Source organism: Ylistrum balloti, unplaced genomic scaffold (genome assembly GCF_031769215.1).
Source record: "Ylistrum balloti isolate Yb309-2 unplaced genomic scaffold, AGI_CSIRO_Ybal_v1 Utg370452, whole genome shotgun sequence".
In the NCBI taxonomy this organism is placed as follows: Eukaryota; Metazoa; Mollusca; class Bivalvia; order Pectinida; family Pectinidae; genus Ylistrum; species Ylistrum balloti.
In genome coordinates this window covers 1660792-1678001 of record NW_026782300.1, presented here as the reverse complement: position 1 = coordinate 1678001, position 17210 = coordinate 1660792, and the positions used below count along the sequence as shown (strand labels likewise).

At 33.8% G+C, this 17210-nt stretch overlaps 1 protein-coding gene across 1 annotated transcript; it reads left to right on the top strand.

Annotated features, from left to right (window-relative positions):
* Nucleotides 1-2255: 2255 nt before the first annotated feature.
* LOC132555076 (polyunsaturated fatty acid lipoxygenase ALOX8-like) lies at nt 2256-14522 on the top strand. The gene is made up of 13 exons (XM_060219415.1): nt 2256-2261; nt 4929-4973; nt 5196-5324; nt 6381-6475; nt 9614-9773; nt 10386-10570; nt 11141-11233; nt 11462-11522; nt 11880-11988; nt 12600-12709; nt 12951-13133; nt 14101-14258; nt 14408-14522. The coding sequence occupies exons 1-13, from the start codon at nt 2256-2258 to the stop codon at nt 14520-14522; spliced, it is 1449 nt and encodes a 482-aa protein (XP_060075398.1).
* Nucleotides 14523-17210: the final 2688 nt, after the last annotated feature.

The window sequence follows — 17210 nt, the reverse complement described above, 5'->3', positions numbered from 1 at the left end:
TAGATAGGGGAAGAACGAGGAGATGGAGATAATATGATTGATTTTATGGGCAATGTAGGGGTAGAAGTGTGTGCGCTTTGACAACATCTATGAAGCACACCTCTGTCACTGTTTTATGTGCGTTGATTAACTTGTTACATATGTCAAACACGAGACTGCGGCGTGAAGCGTACTAGAAAAGGCCAGTGTAACTTCAACTTGAACTTTATCATAAATACAAAAATGAGATCTCAGAGATGTTATGACGTCCAAAGTGACATGATCTTTAGATCGGTATTAGTAGGATATTTCCTTATTTCGCTCTTAACTGTATTATCAGGTGAATCAATGATAAAGTGACAACAATAAACAAAGGGAACAGAAATGTTTTAATTCATTAACTACTTCTAAAGAAATCGCCATAATAATAACCTTAACTCAAAATGATCAATGCTAATAAAAATCAAGAATGTCGCCTTGTTTTAATTTTTTGTTTCAATCTGCTTCAAATTGTAGAGGACACCATTCGGGGCAAAGGGAAAGCACACATGATATTTTAACACCCCACCATCTGATGAAAATACCATAATACGAGTGTCTGGGGCATATCCCGATCATTGGTTGATATGAATGCATCCAGATAGGAAAAAATACAAAGAAATGTGTTAATCATTAATGTGGGGTAATTCCATTTTGTAACCTTTAAGCATGATTGTACATACTAAAAATAAAATGAGTCTCGTCGCCATTATCATAAGTATGATATTCAATTTTGATCAGTTCCCTTTTTTTTAAATCGTATGACATATTAAGCTAGGGTGTTCAGTTGTCCATGAAACCCGCTCTTCATGTTTAATCTTGTTTTCGATTTGAGAAGTACCACCCCAAAACATTCTTTTATTTCGAAGTATTTTCGTCGTGTATCGTAATTTAAATGCACTTAGCCATTCCCTATTGTGTATTTTTCGTGGAAAAATACACACGAAAAATACACATGTTTCCAAGTCAAATGTCAAGTTTCAGCTCGCTTGATTAAACATCATTGTCCGGTATGTACAATACTTCATAAAAAGTTATTAGACAGGTATCAGGTATCAATGCCGAAACAAAATACAAGAAACGCGTTACAACAAACTAACTAGAATTGAAAGAAAACACCTACTCACATTACTGGGGTTGTAAAAATTAGGTAGTGACAAATATTTATTTTTTAATCCCTCTATTACATAAAGGTGTACCCGATGACCTTTACCTTTAGATTTTTTTTTATCATTTTCAACATGAATATTTTACCACTTTTGTTATCGTTTAATTTTTCATCACTTTGTAAAATTTGTTATTTTTAACATTTTTGTCTTTTAGCTTTCTATCATTTTTTTCATGTTGTAAGATTATTTTTTTTCTTTCTTACTTTTTATCTTCTTATTTAATTTTTGATATCTTATATCTGTACCTTTTCAAACTTTGCATTAGATACATCAAATTAAAGGATGAATTAAATGCCATCGTGTAGTTATCTCTTCATTTTTTTATGACACTTAAGTGATAACAGGGGTCTGCGCGAATAGGCAGAAACAAATTCTGAAATATAGCTTGGGAGATGAACCAACATAATAATCAAATTAATTAATTCTGCAATATTGGATCATTTTTATAGAATGTTAACTCACTAGCAACTATTTGATTCGTGCAACTATTCGTACGACCTTTTAAAAGTCGTCATGCACAGCAAACCCCGATAAAAAGTTCGCTTGCTGACTTTTTAACATTTTCTTCTCAAAATATTGCAAAGAAGAGGCACAATTTTAATAATAAGGAATATGCATAAACTAAATCCGTCTATTGGGTGTATATATTTTGAACCTTGCCATTATGTTTATGCGACTTTTAAAACACGACTGCACAGTTAACCCCTGCAATCTCCAAAGACTGTACAAAGGACACACAATAATATAGGCCTTTTAATAGATATACACACTGCCAAACTATTTACCTTACAGTCGGGAATTTCCTCAACATTTCTCCGAAACATGATACAGCACAATACATAACAAACCTGCAACCAAGCCGACATATCCTCCTTTATGCCGTGTTGTACACTTGTCACACATCAAAGGAGCATTTATTTCTTTATAAAAGGCAGTCTTTTGTTTTTTTTTTTTTATCTTTTTAATTACAAACGTCTCCGCATTCCAGTAGAGACTATAAATACCCATGATATTTACTATTTTCACGCACATTGCTCAAATCACCAGCTTGCAGATCACCTTCCAATTATGGCCGTAAGTACATGTTTTATCTAATGTGATGGTAGGAAATTTTATGCCTTGCTCAATCTTAGTATAAGAAGATAATTTGAATACTTCCTATCAATCTAGGGATTATCAAAAGTTGAATATGCATCTACACGTACTTGATTCCTTATTTAACAGTTACAATTATATAGAAGATCCTACAAGTTTAAATTCCATACGAGATTAATAAAATGAATCTCAGAATGTTTTATTCTGGCTATTTTCATAAGTCTCATATTGAATGGAAACGAATTTAAAAGTCTGTTTCTCGCATTAGCTAGGTGCTTTGCAAGCATTCTTGTGTGGTCTATTTTGATACACAGATAAAAAGTCAAAATTGGGTGTATTTTCACACTTAACGCCACTTTCTTTGGTGACAGGTGGTTCTTTTTACAATTATGGAAGTAAAGAAATATTTTATACTAACAACAAAGCAGCAATGTTATAAAAGATATTTTCCTAGTCATTTGTAAAACATTATTTCGTAATGCCAGCAAATGTTCTTCTTTTTTTTTTTTTTTTTTATTTTTTTTTTTTTTTTTTCGAACATCACAATTTTACTGATTTTCTTTATACATCTTACAATATCTGAGATATAAAGTTGGCATCATACTCACAATTTATAAAGGTAAATTGACATTTCATAATTTGGCAGATTTTATATATATTTATAATCATATTAAATTACTATCATAATGTAAGACGTCCTATATTTTATAGTATTAAAGTGAGATTACAAATTTTTCAAAATTTTGCAAGATTTGCTAACTGAAGTGTTTGGCAGATACGAAGCAACATGCATCTTTTTCTTTCAAAATCGTGATATATAAAAATACATGTAACGGATAACTATTTATTTATTCATTTACCTATTTTTGTAATTTTAGATGTTTCATACAAATGATTTGTTTTACAAAAATGCTTATCATTTGCAAATATTATGGCAAGCATCCATGATAGATACATATATAATGCAGTTTAGCATAGGTTTAACTTCAGTATTTGAAACACCGATCTTTAATCACTTCACCTGTGGTATGTTCTATGGGGTTCATTTTCTGCCATAGAACTCCTTTTTATTTACTCTCATGACAAAACTTCAAAAAATGGTTACAGGGAGAAACATTTCTAAAAATCTGTAATTTTTTTTATCTTATTTCACCTTATTTATTTATTTAGTGATTTTCATCCATACAAAAAAACCACTTCAGTAATACCACGGTAAATGAAATAACAATCAATTTGTTTTCATATGAAAATAAACATGATTTAATAGCATCGGTGCTTCAAGGATTTTCATTTTAGAAAATATATGAATGTATAATTTTTATATGAACTCATTATTAGTCAATAAACACCGTGTCATTTTACAAGATATCGTTTAATCTTTTTTCACAGTCTCGGTTAAGACAGAGTGCGAAGCTACACACCATAAACATTATAAGTTTAGTTAAGATTAAATAACGATGTTGTTGACATTTTGGTATTCCGTTGTTTTTTGTATGAAAAGCTATTTTTCCATGACGTTTTCAGACAGGAGCAGGTACGTATGTTCTTATTTTCGTTATTTACAACTAGTCCGTCATGACTGTCAGAGGTCTACATACTGCACCGCTTAATCTTCTTTGCTCTATGTACACAATTTGAAATTCACCCCAATCGATAACTCTTACCTCTATCTTCAAAATTAAGAAACAAAAATGTCTGAATATGCATTTTTATTGTTTATTGTTGACAATTGTATTCTAAACAAGTGAATATGTTAAACACATTCATTCACGTTTAAACCATCTCTCTTTCAATCTGTATATATGCCTGATTGTACCAAATTTTCCATGTAAGGAACTTTGGCCTATGGTAATAAAGGAAATTGAATTTAACATCAAGAATTACATGATGTGTGTGATAGTCGATATATTATGCCTGCGACTGCTTCCTTTCTGATCTGTTGAAATAATTACCACTTACATGAAATGTTCGTTTTTATGACTGACGCAAACCTTCATAGATGCCGCATTATCTAAAATAAGCCATAATCAGATTTGACAGTTTTCTAATATTTTGTAAACATATTACACTGAACACTGGACTTTTACCTTGGTATATGAGCATGATATCTGTAGTAGTAAATCTCCATATAGGACCTTACATACTTTCATATTATATATATGTGCATGCAATAAAATGAATTTTTAAATGAAGGTTACCAGTTGGTTGAGTATGTCCAAGGCCTTCCGTCTCGTGTGAGTATTTAAGACAGTCGTTTTGTTCATTGGTTTGTTTGAAATACTAAACTGTAGGAATTTTTACAATGTTTAATATCACTGGAAGTTACTTTTCCTTAGTACGAATAACAATATATACATACATAGCGTGATAGATAAACATATCCCGTTTCAATTGTACAAATAAAGACCAGTAATAGTGTATTTCTTGTACCTATTCATTGCCCAAACATCAGATAAACATAGGGTTTCTTTCTAGATATTGTAATCATATAAAGATCGACACACGCTGTGTAGGGATTAAATCCGATCTTGTTAAAGATCACTTTTTTAACATATTTCAAGTCCATCATATTTATAAGTTTGATATTTGTATTATTAGAGAAGCATATTATTTTGATTGCAATTGACTTTTTTAAATTTATTACAGGTGGAAACACTGCCAAATAACGAAAAGTTTAACATGTTTGAAAAAGTAAATATTTTATTCGTCACTCATGGTATATTTCAATGTATCTTCTGTTGATTTTGATAATTCAGAATTTTATTTCAAATATAGAAATTACAGATAAAATATAAATATTGATATAACTGCAACTTCTTTCAGATTATCCAACGATGGCTTTGTTACTTTCATGGGTATTGTACAGTTTTGCAGCTTGATTAATTTAATAACGGACCATTATTTTTAACACAGATTCGCGTAACTGTTCTGATGGCTGTGTTGTTCACTGGCTACTGCATCGATATATTTTTCACTCCAGTTTGGAATAGGTTGTCAGACCTTTTGAAGGTATATGGTTTGATCTTTCGGAAGCCTTCTACGGTGAGTACAGGAAGAGCAATCGTCAAGTAACAAATATGACCATATTTCATTCTGATTACCACAAAATAAATGGTGATGTTCCTAGTTTTATCAAAATGCATATAATTCACATTCTGCTCATATACATGTTGAAATAAGCATGTATGTTAAGACTTTGAGAATTAGCGTTCTTACATTTGATATCGATTTGTGTTTTCCTATCAATCGGGCTTAAACCAACGTCTATATACATATATACATTAACACCCTGTCCATCATATTCTCAGATTAAACAATATTCTTATCAAAATTTTTCTACGAGTACACTGTTGTATAAAAATTAATATTTCATTGATGAGAAGCTCATATGTGAAGATATCTTAACAGACTTCGAGAATCTAGTATCTTGAAAATATACATTAACACCCTGTCCATCATATTCTCAGATTAAACAATATTCTTATTAAAATTTTTCTACGAGTACACTGTTGTATAAAAATTAATATTTCATTGATGAGAAGCTCATATGTGAAGATATCTTAACAGACTTCGAGAATCTAGTATCTTGAAATCTTTTCAATTCTCTATTTTTTCCCGTCATACGGACTTCAAAACTATTTTCTGAATAATGCACAATCTATATATATATATATATATATAAGTCTTTGTCGGAATGAACAAGTTAATAGATAATTTTCTAACTGTTTCACCGTGTCAGAGGTTATTAATGGAAAATTTTCTTTACCATTGTTGACAGAACAAAACAGATAACGTGAAAGTATTCAAATTGGAACACGTTTTGAAAAAATGTAAAAACAAATTCTACCCAGTGTTTGAATCCTGTATTTTTCTTCTATATTTGATGAAGAGATTCCTCTATCTTTCATTTCATGTTTCGGTTACATGTCAGTAACACGTGTGTCTATAAAAAGAACACAAAAAGTGTTAACCAAAAATTAATAAAGTGATAAGTAATCAACTGCATACGCCGTGTTGACTTTTTATACATGTATTTACATTTGTATGTCTATATATAATTGTAATTACAATGAACATCGTTGTATTAATTTTTTTCAGACGGAAATTTGGAGAGATGATGCGTTTTTTGCAAGGCAGCGTTTGGTTGGAGTCAACCCATTCGTCATCAGACGTGTTTTTGAAACAGTACCCACGTAAATGATGCGAAATACTCTTAATGTTGTCGTTTCACAGTTACATCCAGGAATAAAAACCGCATAAGACATACATATCAATCACACCATACAGCTACACACGGGTACAGCGACAAATCATGCTTATCAATCACAACATACAGCTAACACGGGTACAGCGACAAATCATGCTCATTAATCACACCATACAGCTACACACGGGTACAGGGACAAATCATTCTCATCAATCACACCATACAGCTACACACGGGTACAGGGACAAATCATTCTCATCAATTACAACACACAGCTACACACGGGTACAGCGACAATTCATGCTTATCAATCACACCGTACAGCTAACACGGGTACAGCAACAAATCATGCTGATTAATCACACCGTACAGCAACACACGGGTACAGGGACAAATCATGCTCATCAATCACACCATACAGCAAGCAACACACGGGTACAGGGACAAATCATTCTCATCAATCACACCATACAGCAACACACGGGTACAGGGACAAATCATTCTCATCAATCACACCATACAGCTACACACGGGTACAGGGACAAATCATTCTCTTCAATCACAACATAAAGCTACACACGGGTACAGCGACAACTCATGCTTATCAATCACAACATACAGCTACACACGGGTACAGCGACAAATCATGCTCATTAATCATACTGTACAACAACACACGGGTACAGCGACAAATCATGCTTATTAATCACAACATACAGCTACACACGGGTACAGCGACAAATCATGCTCATTAATCATACCGTACAACAACACACGGGTACAGCGACAAATCATGCTTATCAATCACAACATACAGCTACACACGGGTACAGCGACAAATCATGCTCATTAATCATACTGTACAACAACACACGGGTACAGCGACAAATCATGCTTATCAATCACAACATACAGCTACACACGGGTACAGCGACAAATCATGCTCTTTAATCATACCATACAACAACACACGGGTACAGCGACAAATCATGCTCTTTAATCATACCATACAACAACACAAGGGTACAGGGACAAATCATTCTCATCAATTATAACACACAGCTACCCACGGGTACAGCGACAATTCATGCTTATCAATCACACCGTACAGCTAACACGGGTACAGCGACAAATCATGCTCATTAATCATACCGTACAGCAACACACGGGTACAGGGACAAATCATGCTTATCAATCACAACATACAGCTACACACGGGTACAGCGACAAATCATGCTTATCAATCACACCGTACAGCTAACACGGGTACAGCGACAAATCATGCTCATTAATCATACCGTACAGCAACACACGGGTACAGGGACAAATCATGCTCATCAATCACACCATACAGCAAGCAACACACGGGTACAGGGACAAATCATTCTCATCAATCACACCATACAGCAACACACGGATACAGGGACAAACAATTCTCATCAATCACAACATAGAGCTACACACGGGTACAGCGACAAATCATGCTTATCAATCACAACATACAGCTAACACGGGTACAGCGACAAATCATGCTCATTAATCACACCATACAGCTACACACGGGTACAGGGACAAATCATTCTCATCAATTACAACACACAGCTACACACGGGTACAGCGACAATTCATGCTTATCAATCACACCATACAGCTACACACGGGTACAGCGACAAATCATGCTTATCAATCACAACATACAGCTACACACGGGTACAGCGACAAATCATGCTCATTAATCATACCGTACAGCAACACACGGGTACAGGGACAAATCATGCTCATCAATCACACCATACAGCAAGCAACACACGGGTACAGGGACAAATCATTCTCATCAATCACACCATACAGCTACACACGTGTACAGGGACAAACAATTCTCATCAATCACAACATAGAGCTACACACGGGTACAGCGACAACTCATGCTTATCAATCACAACATACAGCTAACACGGGTACAGCGACAAATCATGCTCATTAATCACACCATACAGCTACACACGGGTACAGGACAAATCATTCTCATCAATCACACCATACAGCTACACACGGGTACAGGGACAAATCATTCTCATCAATCACACCATACAGCTACACACGGGTACAGCGACAAATCATTCTCATCAATTACAACACACAGCTACACACGGGTACAGCGACAATTCATGCTTATCAATCACACCGTACAGCTAACACGGGTACAGCAACAAATCATGCTGATTAATCACACCGTACAACAACACACGGGTACAGCGACAAATCATGCTTATCAATCACAACATACAGCTACACACGGGTACAGCGACAAATCATGCTCATTAATCATACCGTACAACAACACACGGGTACAGGGACAAATCATGCTCATCAATCACACCATACAGCAAGCAACACACGGGTACAGGGACAAATCATTCTCATCAATCACACCATACAGCAACACACGGGTACAGGGACAAATCATTCTCATCAATCACACCATACAGCTACACACGGGTACAGGGACAAATCATTCTCATCAATCACACCATACAGCTACACACGGGTACAGGGACAAATCATTCTCATCAATCACAACATAAAGCTACACACGGGTACAGCGACAACTCATGCTTATCAATCACACCATACAGCAACACACGGGTACAGCAACAAATCATGCTCATTGATCACACCGTACAGCAACATACTGGTACAGCGACAAATCATGCTCATTGATCACACCGTACAGGTACAAGGACTATACAAGCCATGCTCATTAATCACGCCGTATAGTTACACGTTGGTATTGGGAACGTATAAATTCGGCATACCAATCACTATTCATCAACACATGAGTATTGGCATCATAAAAATCATGCTCATCAGCCACTGAAGTGCAATAGTTTTGGTACAGTACAAAACATGGAACTATATTCTATCAACTGAAAATTAAATCCTTAAAAGGTAAACGTAGAATGATCAATAATTGTTAAATTTTGATACCACACCCGAGACTGAATTACCAGCAAAAAAAGTCAAAGGTCAGAGAGCTTTTTTGTTAAACCATGACAAATAACAATTGTAAGATATTGATATCGATTTTTTTCTTCTTTCTCACAATTAATTTTCCTCTCTTTAGAAACTTGTTAGATAACCTTGAGGACAGACAGGATTCCCTAAGCGAAGTTTTACAAAATAGATCTGGGAGGGATGATTTCACCCTTGAAACAGCCATCAATGAACAGAGACTTTTCATCGTTGATTACAGAATTCTGGATGGAATGATGGATCAGTTCGGAGTAAGTAGTCTTATTGTCACTATGTACATATTACACGCCTAGAATGGAAATGTCAAATGAAGCATATATTCGTAATTCTATATTCTTACATGTTTTTCGGATTTTCACTTGTTCTGGTTGAATAAGAGATCGTCACGTTCAGATTGATATTATTCATATGAACTCAGTGTTTCTAAATTTAGAACAACCGAATTATATGAACCCTGGAATATGATATACAAACATATAAATCAGGATTTTAAATGTGTGTAATCTGTTAAGCAAATAAAAGTATTTGTCGATTATTTCGTATCAGTCTGAATGTTTGATTTTGAAATAAGGATATTTCATAAATGCATGTGTAAAAGAAAAAAATCAAATCACCGGTACACATGTATAGATAAAAATTAAGGACCTTCGATTTCAGTCAATATGTTGTTATATCAGCATGGTAAAAATATTAACAATATTTTTCTACCATGTTTATTCAACACTATTTTGACTCCTGTAAATGTCCATAATTGCTAATTATCAAAATGTCATCATTAATAGATTTTACATCATTGACATCAATGTTAACAATAAAGAAAGAATTCAATGCCTATGGCCTAATGATAATACTGGTTATTTTAGGTTTGTGCTCCTATCGCCTTGTTCCTCGTGGATGCTAACAACGAATTGATGCCCATCGCTATACAATTGCATCAGTCGGGGGATACTAACCCGGTAAAAGTTGTCTTCAAATCTGATTTGGGAAATTTATTCAAGAACTTACCTGTGTCTATTAACCAACATAATTCATTAATTGATTCCATTCGGTCTGAACTCCACAAAATGATATGTTGAAATAACAAGTATGAAGCCATTTTGTGGCCATTAGTCAAAACAGTAAAAAGATTTCATGTAAATCCCACAATTCCAGATTGATTTGTCTCAGTCGAGGCCTGTTCCCTTGTAACGTAATCTCCGGAGACTGAATATCAATAGAACAAATACAAGAAATTGATTATATTTCTCGTACATGTACATAATTTTGTCATAATTGTAAAATAAGAATCTCAACTTTTCTTTTCCAAATTCTTCTATTAAATTTTATTGCCTCCTTTTTCGGCTATACGTCACATATGACGTCATTTTAATTAAGTCGGGGCTTGGTGCCAAATACCTCGGTACCAAACGGATTGGACCAGATCGTGACAGAACAATCTAACACAAGATATCGCAGAAGATTTCCTGGATCTCATTTGCTTGAAAAATACATATCTAAAGATATTCTGCATTTACGTCAACAAATGTGAACACATACCCCAATTTACATAATTTCAAAGTATAATATGAAGGTGGGTTCATTTCAGAATGATTTATTCTATGAGGAATCTCTTTCATAGGGAAGCGAGAAGTCGGCTGATCAACATTAATGGAATCGTGGACAAAACGTTGTCGATCGGTAGAGATGGAATGATCGAGATCATCAGACGACGGTATAATGTTTCTTAAAAATTTACAAAGTTGTAAATATTGTATAAAACATTAAAATGAGCAAGCAACTACCAACACAGACACACATACAAAAATGACAGATGTAATTCCAATACTAAAAATGCTGTACAGGCTGAACAGAAAATGTTATTTTTTGGCGAAATGCCAAGAAAAGCATTTAATGTTGATTATCTTGAACATATGTCAGTCTTCACCTTTTCATGTATCAGACTAGAGGGGTGGAGGATGGATACGGATGGAATATTACCGAATGACCTTGAAAACAGAGGGGTAAGAAAATTTTAAACAGTATAACACACGAAAAAAAAAAATAAATAGCGAAAACAATTCCGAAAACCTCAGATGTGTAGGTCATGTCAAACGTTGGTAATATAACAAGTAATAAGGTTATGAAAATATCTCATTTTTCTAAATGCGTAATGGTTTATTTTATTTGCATAAAAGCAAAAATACATGAAGGAATTAATTGGGGCAAAATCCGGTTCATGGTTCATAGTAAAACTCTATGGTCCTATAGATTCGTCTTAAGTGGTGTTTTTTCTGTATAAGATGCATGTTTGGAAACAGTTCAATATCTTTTTTTCCCTTTTGATCAGTAATTGACCTGTCTGTTAATGTATGTTTTAGGTGACAGGTAACGGTATTCTTCCTGGGTATTATTACCGTGACGATGCTCTACTTGTCTATGGGGCTATTCACCGTTACGTGCAGACATGTGTTGAGATACACTATAATGGTAAGTGGAGAATGCCTACCTTCGAAACCAGTAATAACATCACACTATTTATCTTAATCAACTGTCATTTCAAAAATTGTGCTTATTTGTTTTGGTTTGAAGTTTACAATAAGATTTACTGGCATGTAAAGGGTTTTTATTTCAATAGTTCGGATTTTCACTTTTTTATTGATTTAAAGGGGTTTTTTTTATTTGAATAATTTAACAAGAAATGGTATATTTTGCAATTCCATGCCATCCATGAATACAGCAAAATTTATGACACTTCGATAGTAATACTGATTAGAATCGTGGAGCTTGCACTTCCGCATCTAGATTTTGACACTACGATCAATATTTTCCTTGGTCGCCTCCTAGCTCCCGAAATTAAGGTTCGTAGCGTACCCATGAATCCTAGAAGGATGAAAGAGATATATGTTGCATTTTAATTTGTCATCAAGCTCTATATCTAAATTCGCATACAATGTGCTATTCGCGTGTGTGTACACTCTTCCAAGTGTACTGTAAAGATATTTCTTCCATAGCGAGGCAATGGCAGGGACGGATTTACACATTAAACTAAGGGTTATAGTTTTGAATGAATGTATATAACGGTCATATGTTACAACTAGATAACGGCGGTATTGGGCAACGCACAGTAAGTGATGATGCACGATTACAAGCCTGGATATTGGCGATTATTTCCCCGAGGGAACAGGTCGGTGGTGGCTGTGGAATACTGGTATGTGTTTGAAACAATGCGAAATTTGCTTTCTTTACTTCTGTTACGTACTTCTTGACAATAGCTTGAATGACAATATTTTCTAATCTGGTAATCATGGCGTCAACACAATGGTTGATATCTTAAACTAACCATGATATTTATACAATGGTGGATGTCTTACACTAACCATGATATTTATACAATGGTGGATGTCTTACACTAACTATGATATTTATACAATGGTGGATGTCTTACGCAGGGTCTTCCGCTGGATGAAAACGGTGAGACCATATCTACATGTCAGCAGCTGATAGAAATCTTGACCTGCATTATATACATTTGTAGCGTGAAACATGCCGTCACTAACTTTCCACAGTACGATCAGTACGGCTTCCAGCCAGCCTACCCTGTTGGCATGAGAGGCACTCCACCGCAGAATCCGGTACGCCTTTTATCTCTATTCCGAAATGTCCATTTTCATTAATTTCTTTACAAAATATTGAAAAATATAATAACAATTTTAGATTTTGATCACACAATCGCGTCATGTATATTTCTCGGACAAGCGACTTTGAATTTGAGTTTTTGGATTTCAGGAATGTTTCTTATAGAAGGAATAAATGTACTGACATAACGCTTAACTGACGAACTCAATCTCTAGTAAAAGTAGACAGAAACATATTGTCGTTATTTTTTATCGAATATAATATCGACGGCATGATCCAATATTGGTACTGGGTCTTAATAAAAAAAAGTGTTCGTTGGATACGTATTAGCAGAAAAGATATATTGAAGTATTATAATGAAGTAAAAACGACAGTGCCGACAAACAAATAAATTATCATGTCAATCCACACCTTTATCAAAACACAAAATACAACGCAGTTACATCACGTACATAAGCCATAAAGACAAAATTACAAAGACGAGAACACTAATATAAAAAAAAATCCAATAATCCCTTAACTGGCTGGACGGCAATATCTCTTTAGTAGTAGCGAAAAAAACATATTAAGGTGATGTATGAGATTCAAATATTAGTTCTGCAGTAAATCTCCGCACACTCAGCCAAAACATATATGTCTTCCTTCAAGAGAAAATATTGTCGGTACATATGCCATTCAATTCTTCAGTGAGACAAACAATATTAAAACGATTTTTACACATCATGTTCTTTAATTTGATCATTAATACAATAATTCATTGAATCTATATAATCATTAACAGTAATAAATTCATGAAATAATAATTTAATATCCGAATCCATTTGATAGAATGCATATAACACTGCAATAAATTAATACAATCGGTTATTTAACTGAAGATAAAAAAAGACATCAATGTTCTAACTTTTATAAAAAGAAAAAAAGTTCCAACACATTAAATTTCCTTTATTTTGTTGAACGAAGGCCACTGAGCTGACTGCGACAGCCATTATCAACGCGATTCCAACCAAGGTTACTTGCCTTCTGGAAATGGTAGTGATGAAGTTATTGAGCACAAGGAATACCAAACTCCTGGGTGACTTTGACAATGTATCTTTCTCTCGCGACGTCGCGGTGACACAGTGAGTATATATTATATGCTTCAATGTAAAGATGAAAATGTTCATTTTGAAATTATCCCATAAAGATCACCATTTCATTGGTTTATCGACAGTTGGATGTCATTGCATTACAGAAAAAATGTAAATATGATAATATCGTATCATTTCAGATTCCAAAATGATTTGCATGAAGTTGTTGAAATAATAGAGGAAAGGAATAGAATCAGAAGGTATCCTTACAAGTGGGCAAGTCCTGACTACATCCCTAACTCGGTCAGCATCTAGGTCCAACAATGTGTTGACTACCCATCACTCACCGACTCGTCAAGTAGATTTTGTCAGAGAGGCGCTATTTCCATACATCTTCAATTCAATCCAGGATATACCAAAAATAGACGGATTCAAAGAAAAGTTATTAATTCCAGCACAATCCTAAAACAACGAAGGAATACTTTATATAACATTTGGTGTACGCGAGACTAGGGGGTTGGGGGAGGAGCTAATAAACATTAAAGGTCTTTTTTTTTAGGTCAGAAAATACACTTCTTCTAGAACCTGAGTCCAAGACAATTTACATATTTTCGATGGCGAGGTATGGTAGGTTAATGGTACACATGTAAAATTTCTGTTTATCAAGGGACAATGGTTTAAGAATGAGTTATTATTGAGAGTTTACAAATTTAACGAGGGAGAAATGCATATGTTTTAAAAATAGATTATTATGGGAATTATTGGATAGGGTTTTAATCAATGAATGACTCATTAAAAGATGAGAAAGCAATGATTTTTATTTATCGGTTCGTGTTTTATCTTTCCGTTGATGTATCACTTGTTACTATCGCTCTGTTGTGAATTATATAAACATTGCCTGAATAACGATCTATATACGGGTTGCTAAAACGTCCAGTTTTTTTTATGTAGGGAGGAATTTTATCGACCGCGACCAAGACAAAAATCCTTCGGATCAGATAATCATCTCACAATACACACATACGACACTTATATAATATCTGACGCGTGTGTATAAACCCGTTACCTTATCAATATGCCGTACTTGAGAGGCCGGCGTCAACGAGCAACAAAGCATTCTCGGAGCAGAAAATCCCGACCTACCGAACCTGGTTTTTTTTAAGCCTTAACAATATGCATTATCTCTAAATAAATGTACAGGACTTAATGATAATACTATAACACAGAAATATAATAATGAGTTCATAATTGCTACTACTTCTTTTTGGTAAGTAAGAGTTATCTCCCCTAATGACAACCACAAGTTATTGGTTGTCATTATTTTAGGAGTATTTTTGTTGTAAACCCATAATCCTGATATTCATGATAAAAAATGCATATGTATGGCTATGACAATATCCAAAGATAATGTAAAATTTGATTGGTTTTCCTTGTTTATAATTTGTTTGAAAAGTATAAACAGAATTGTGGTGGATTTTTTTTTTAACTTACTGCGTTAAATTTTGATGAGGATAGTTTGCTGTTTTTTATATTGATATTGAACATTTTGTACTCGGAACAAATGCCCGTAATATAATTTAAAATTAGGTTTTCATCACTACTTGATTCGTCAACTCCTAACTTCACAATGAAAATATTTAATATACATCATTTAAAACGATCAGAACGATTATGATTTTCTAATAAAAAAAATAATACATTATAATCTATTTAAAGAAGTAATTGTCTCCATATAAAATACTAAAACCGCTCTATTTTTGATGCAATAAAATTTAAGGATCAGAGTTCATCATATCTTATCGCATTACATACAGAATAAGATTACCGCTGAACGTGTACGTTTAAAATATTGTTGTTACCCAAGACGTTTATGATTAATTATGTTTAAGTAAAGGATGCTGAGTTCTCCATCTTGCAGACATTCATCTTGGTCAAGGAATGATTAATGAATGTTGGCATAATTTGTTTCACAATATTGTTTGAAGTAAATGAAGTTTATAATTTTTGATAAAATTAAGAATTAAGCAAATGTATTGGAAATTAAATTATATCATTTCAAAATAGTTTAAAACGCTTTGAATTAACTTAATTTGTGAATGGGATTGTTATTAATGTATTTACAATAATTTTGATTTGTCAAGATGTTAACATTCGATATATCATTAATATCCACAGTGCTTACTTATAGTCAAGCAGTGTTTCTTTTTACACTGCAGTACACACTATTTCCTCATTGTGATAATATAGACGGGGTTTGATACAGCTTTGACAATTGTTGTTTTGGCAACAAATATATAGCATTAAGTTTTTTTTGTGAATAGACGCACTAATAGCGTTATTATCGTGCCACGGTATATATACTAAGAAATCGATGAGGTTTAACATACTGGGAACAGTTCTTTAATTTTTCATATCTTCAATTCAAAATTCCATCTTGAACGGATATAAAATGACTGAACACGTTTTATTGTGTTCTAGCATAGAGAAAAATGAATGTAACCATATCAATTATTTCCCTTATCCAGAGATCAGAATGGGTTAGATACATAATCTTTCTTTATTTGTCTGTTTTTTTTACTATTTGAGCAGCTCATCATATGGCCAATATCAGGTTGACCCAACAAAATAATTTGAGTTGGCGACACCGAATAGAGCATAATTTACGCGCTGTATGCTTCTATAAAACAGGAATGTTTCAAAGTAGATTTTAACTGTAGATCAGTTTGTGTGACATTTCATTGTTTTATGAGAATATTTAAATCTTTTAATATTTCTATTTCATGATAAAATAACTGTTCTAGCAAGTGTTTGCATCAAAGAAATACAGGAATTTGGAGGACTTTGTCAATATAATATCAGAATTACATTTAGTCAAGACATCTTATGATATACGCAATTTTTAGCACTGTTTATTTGTAGTTCTTACGGTAGAACAAGTATTTTTATTTTTTTTGTGATAATGTATTTTTCAAGTGTGATGTAGTAAGGTGTGTGATGATGTGA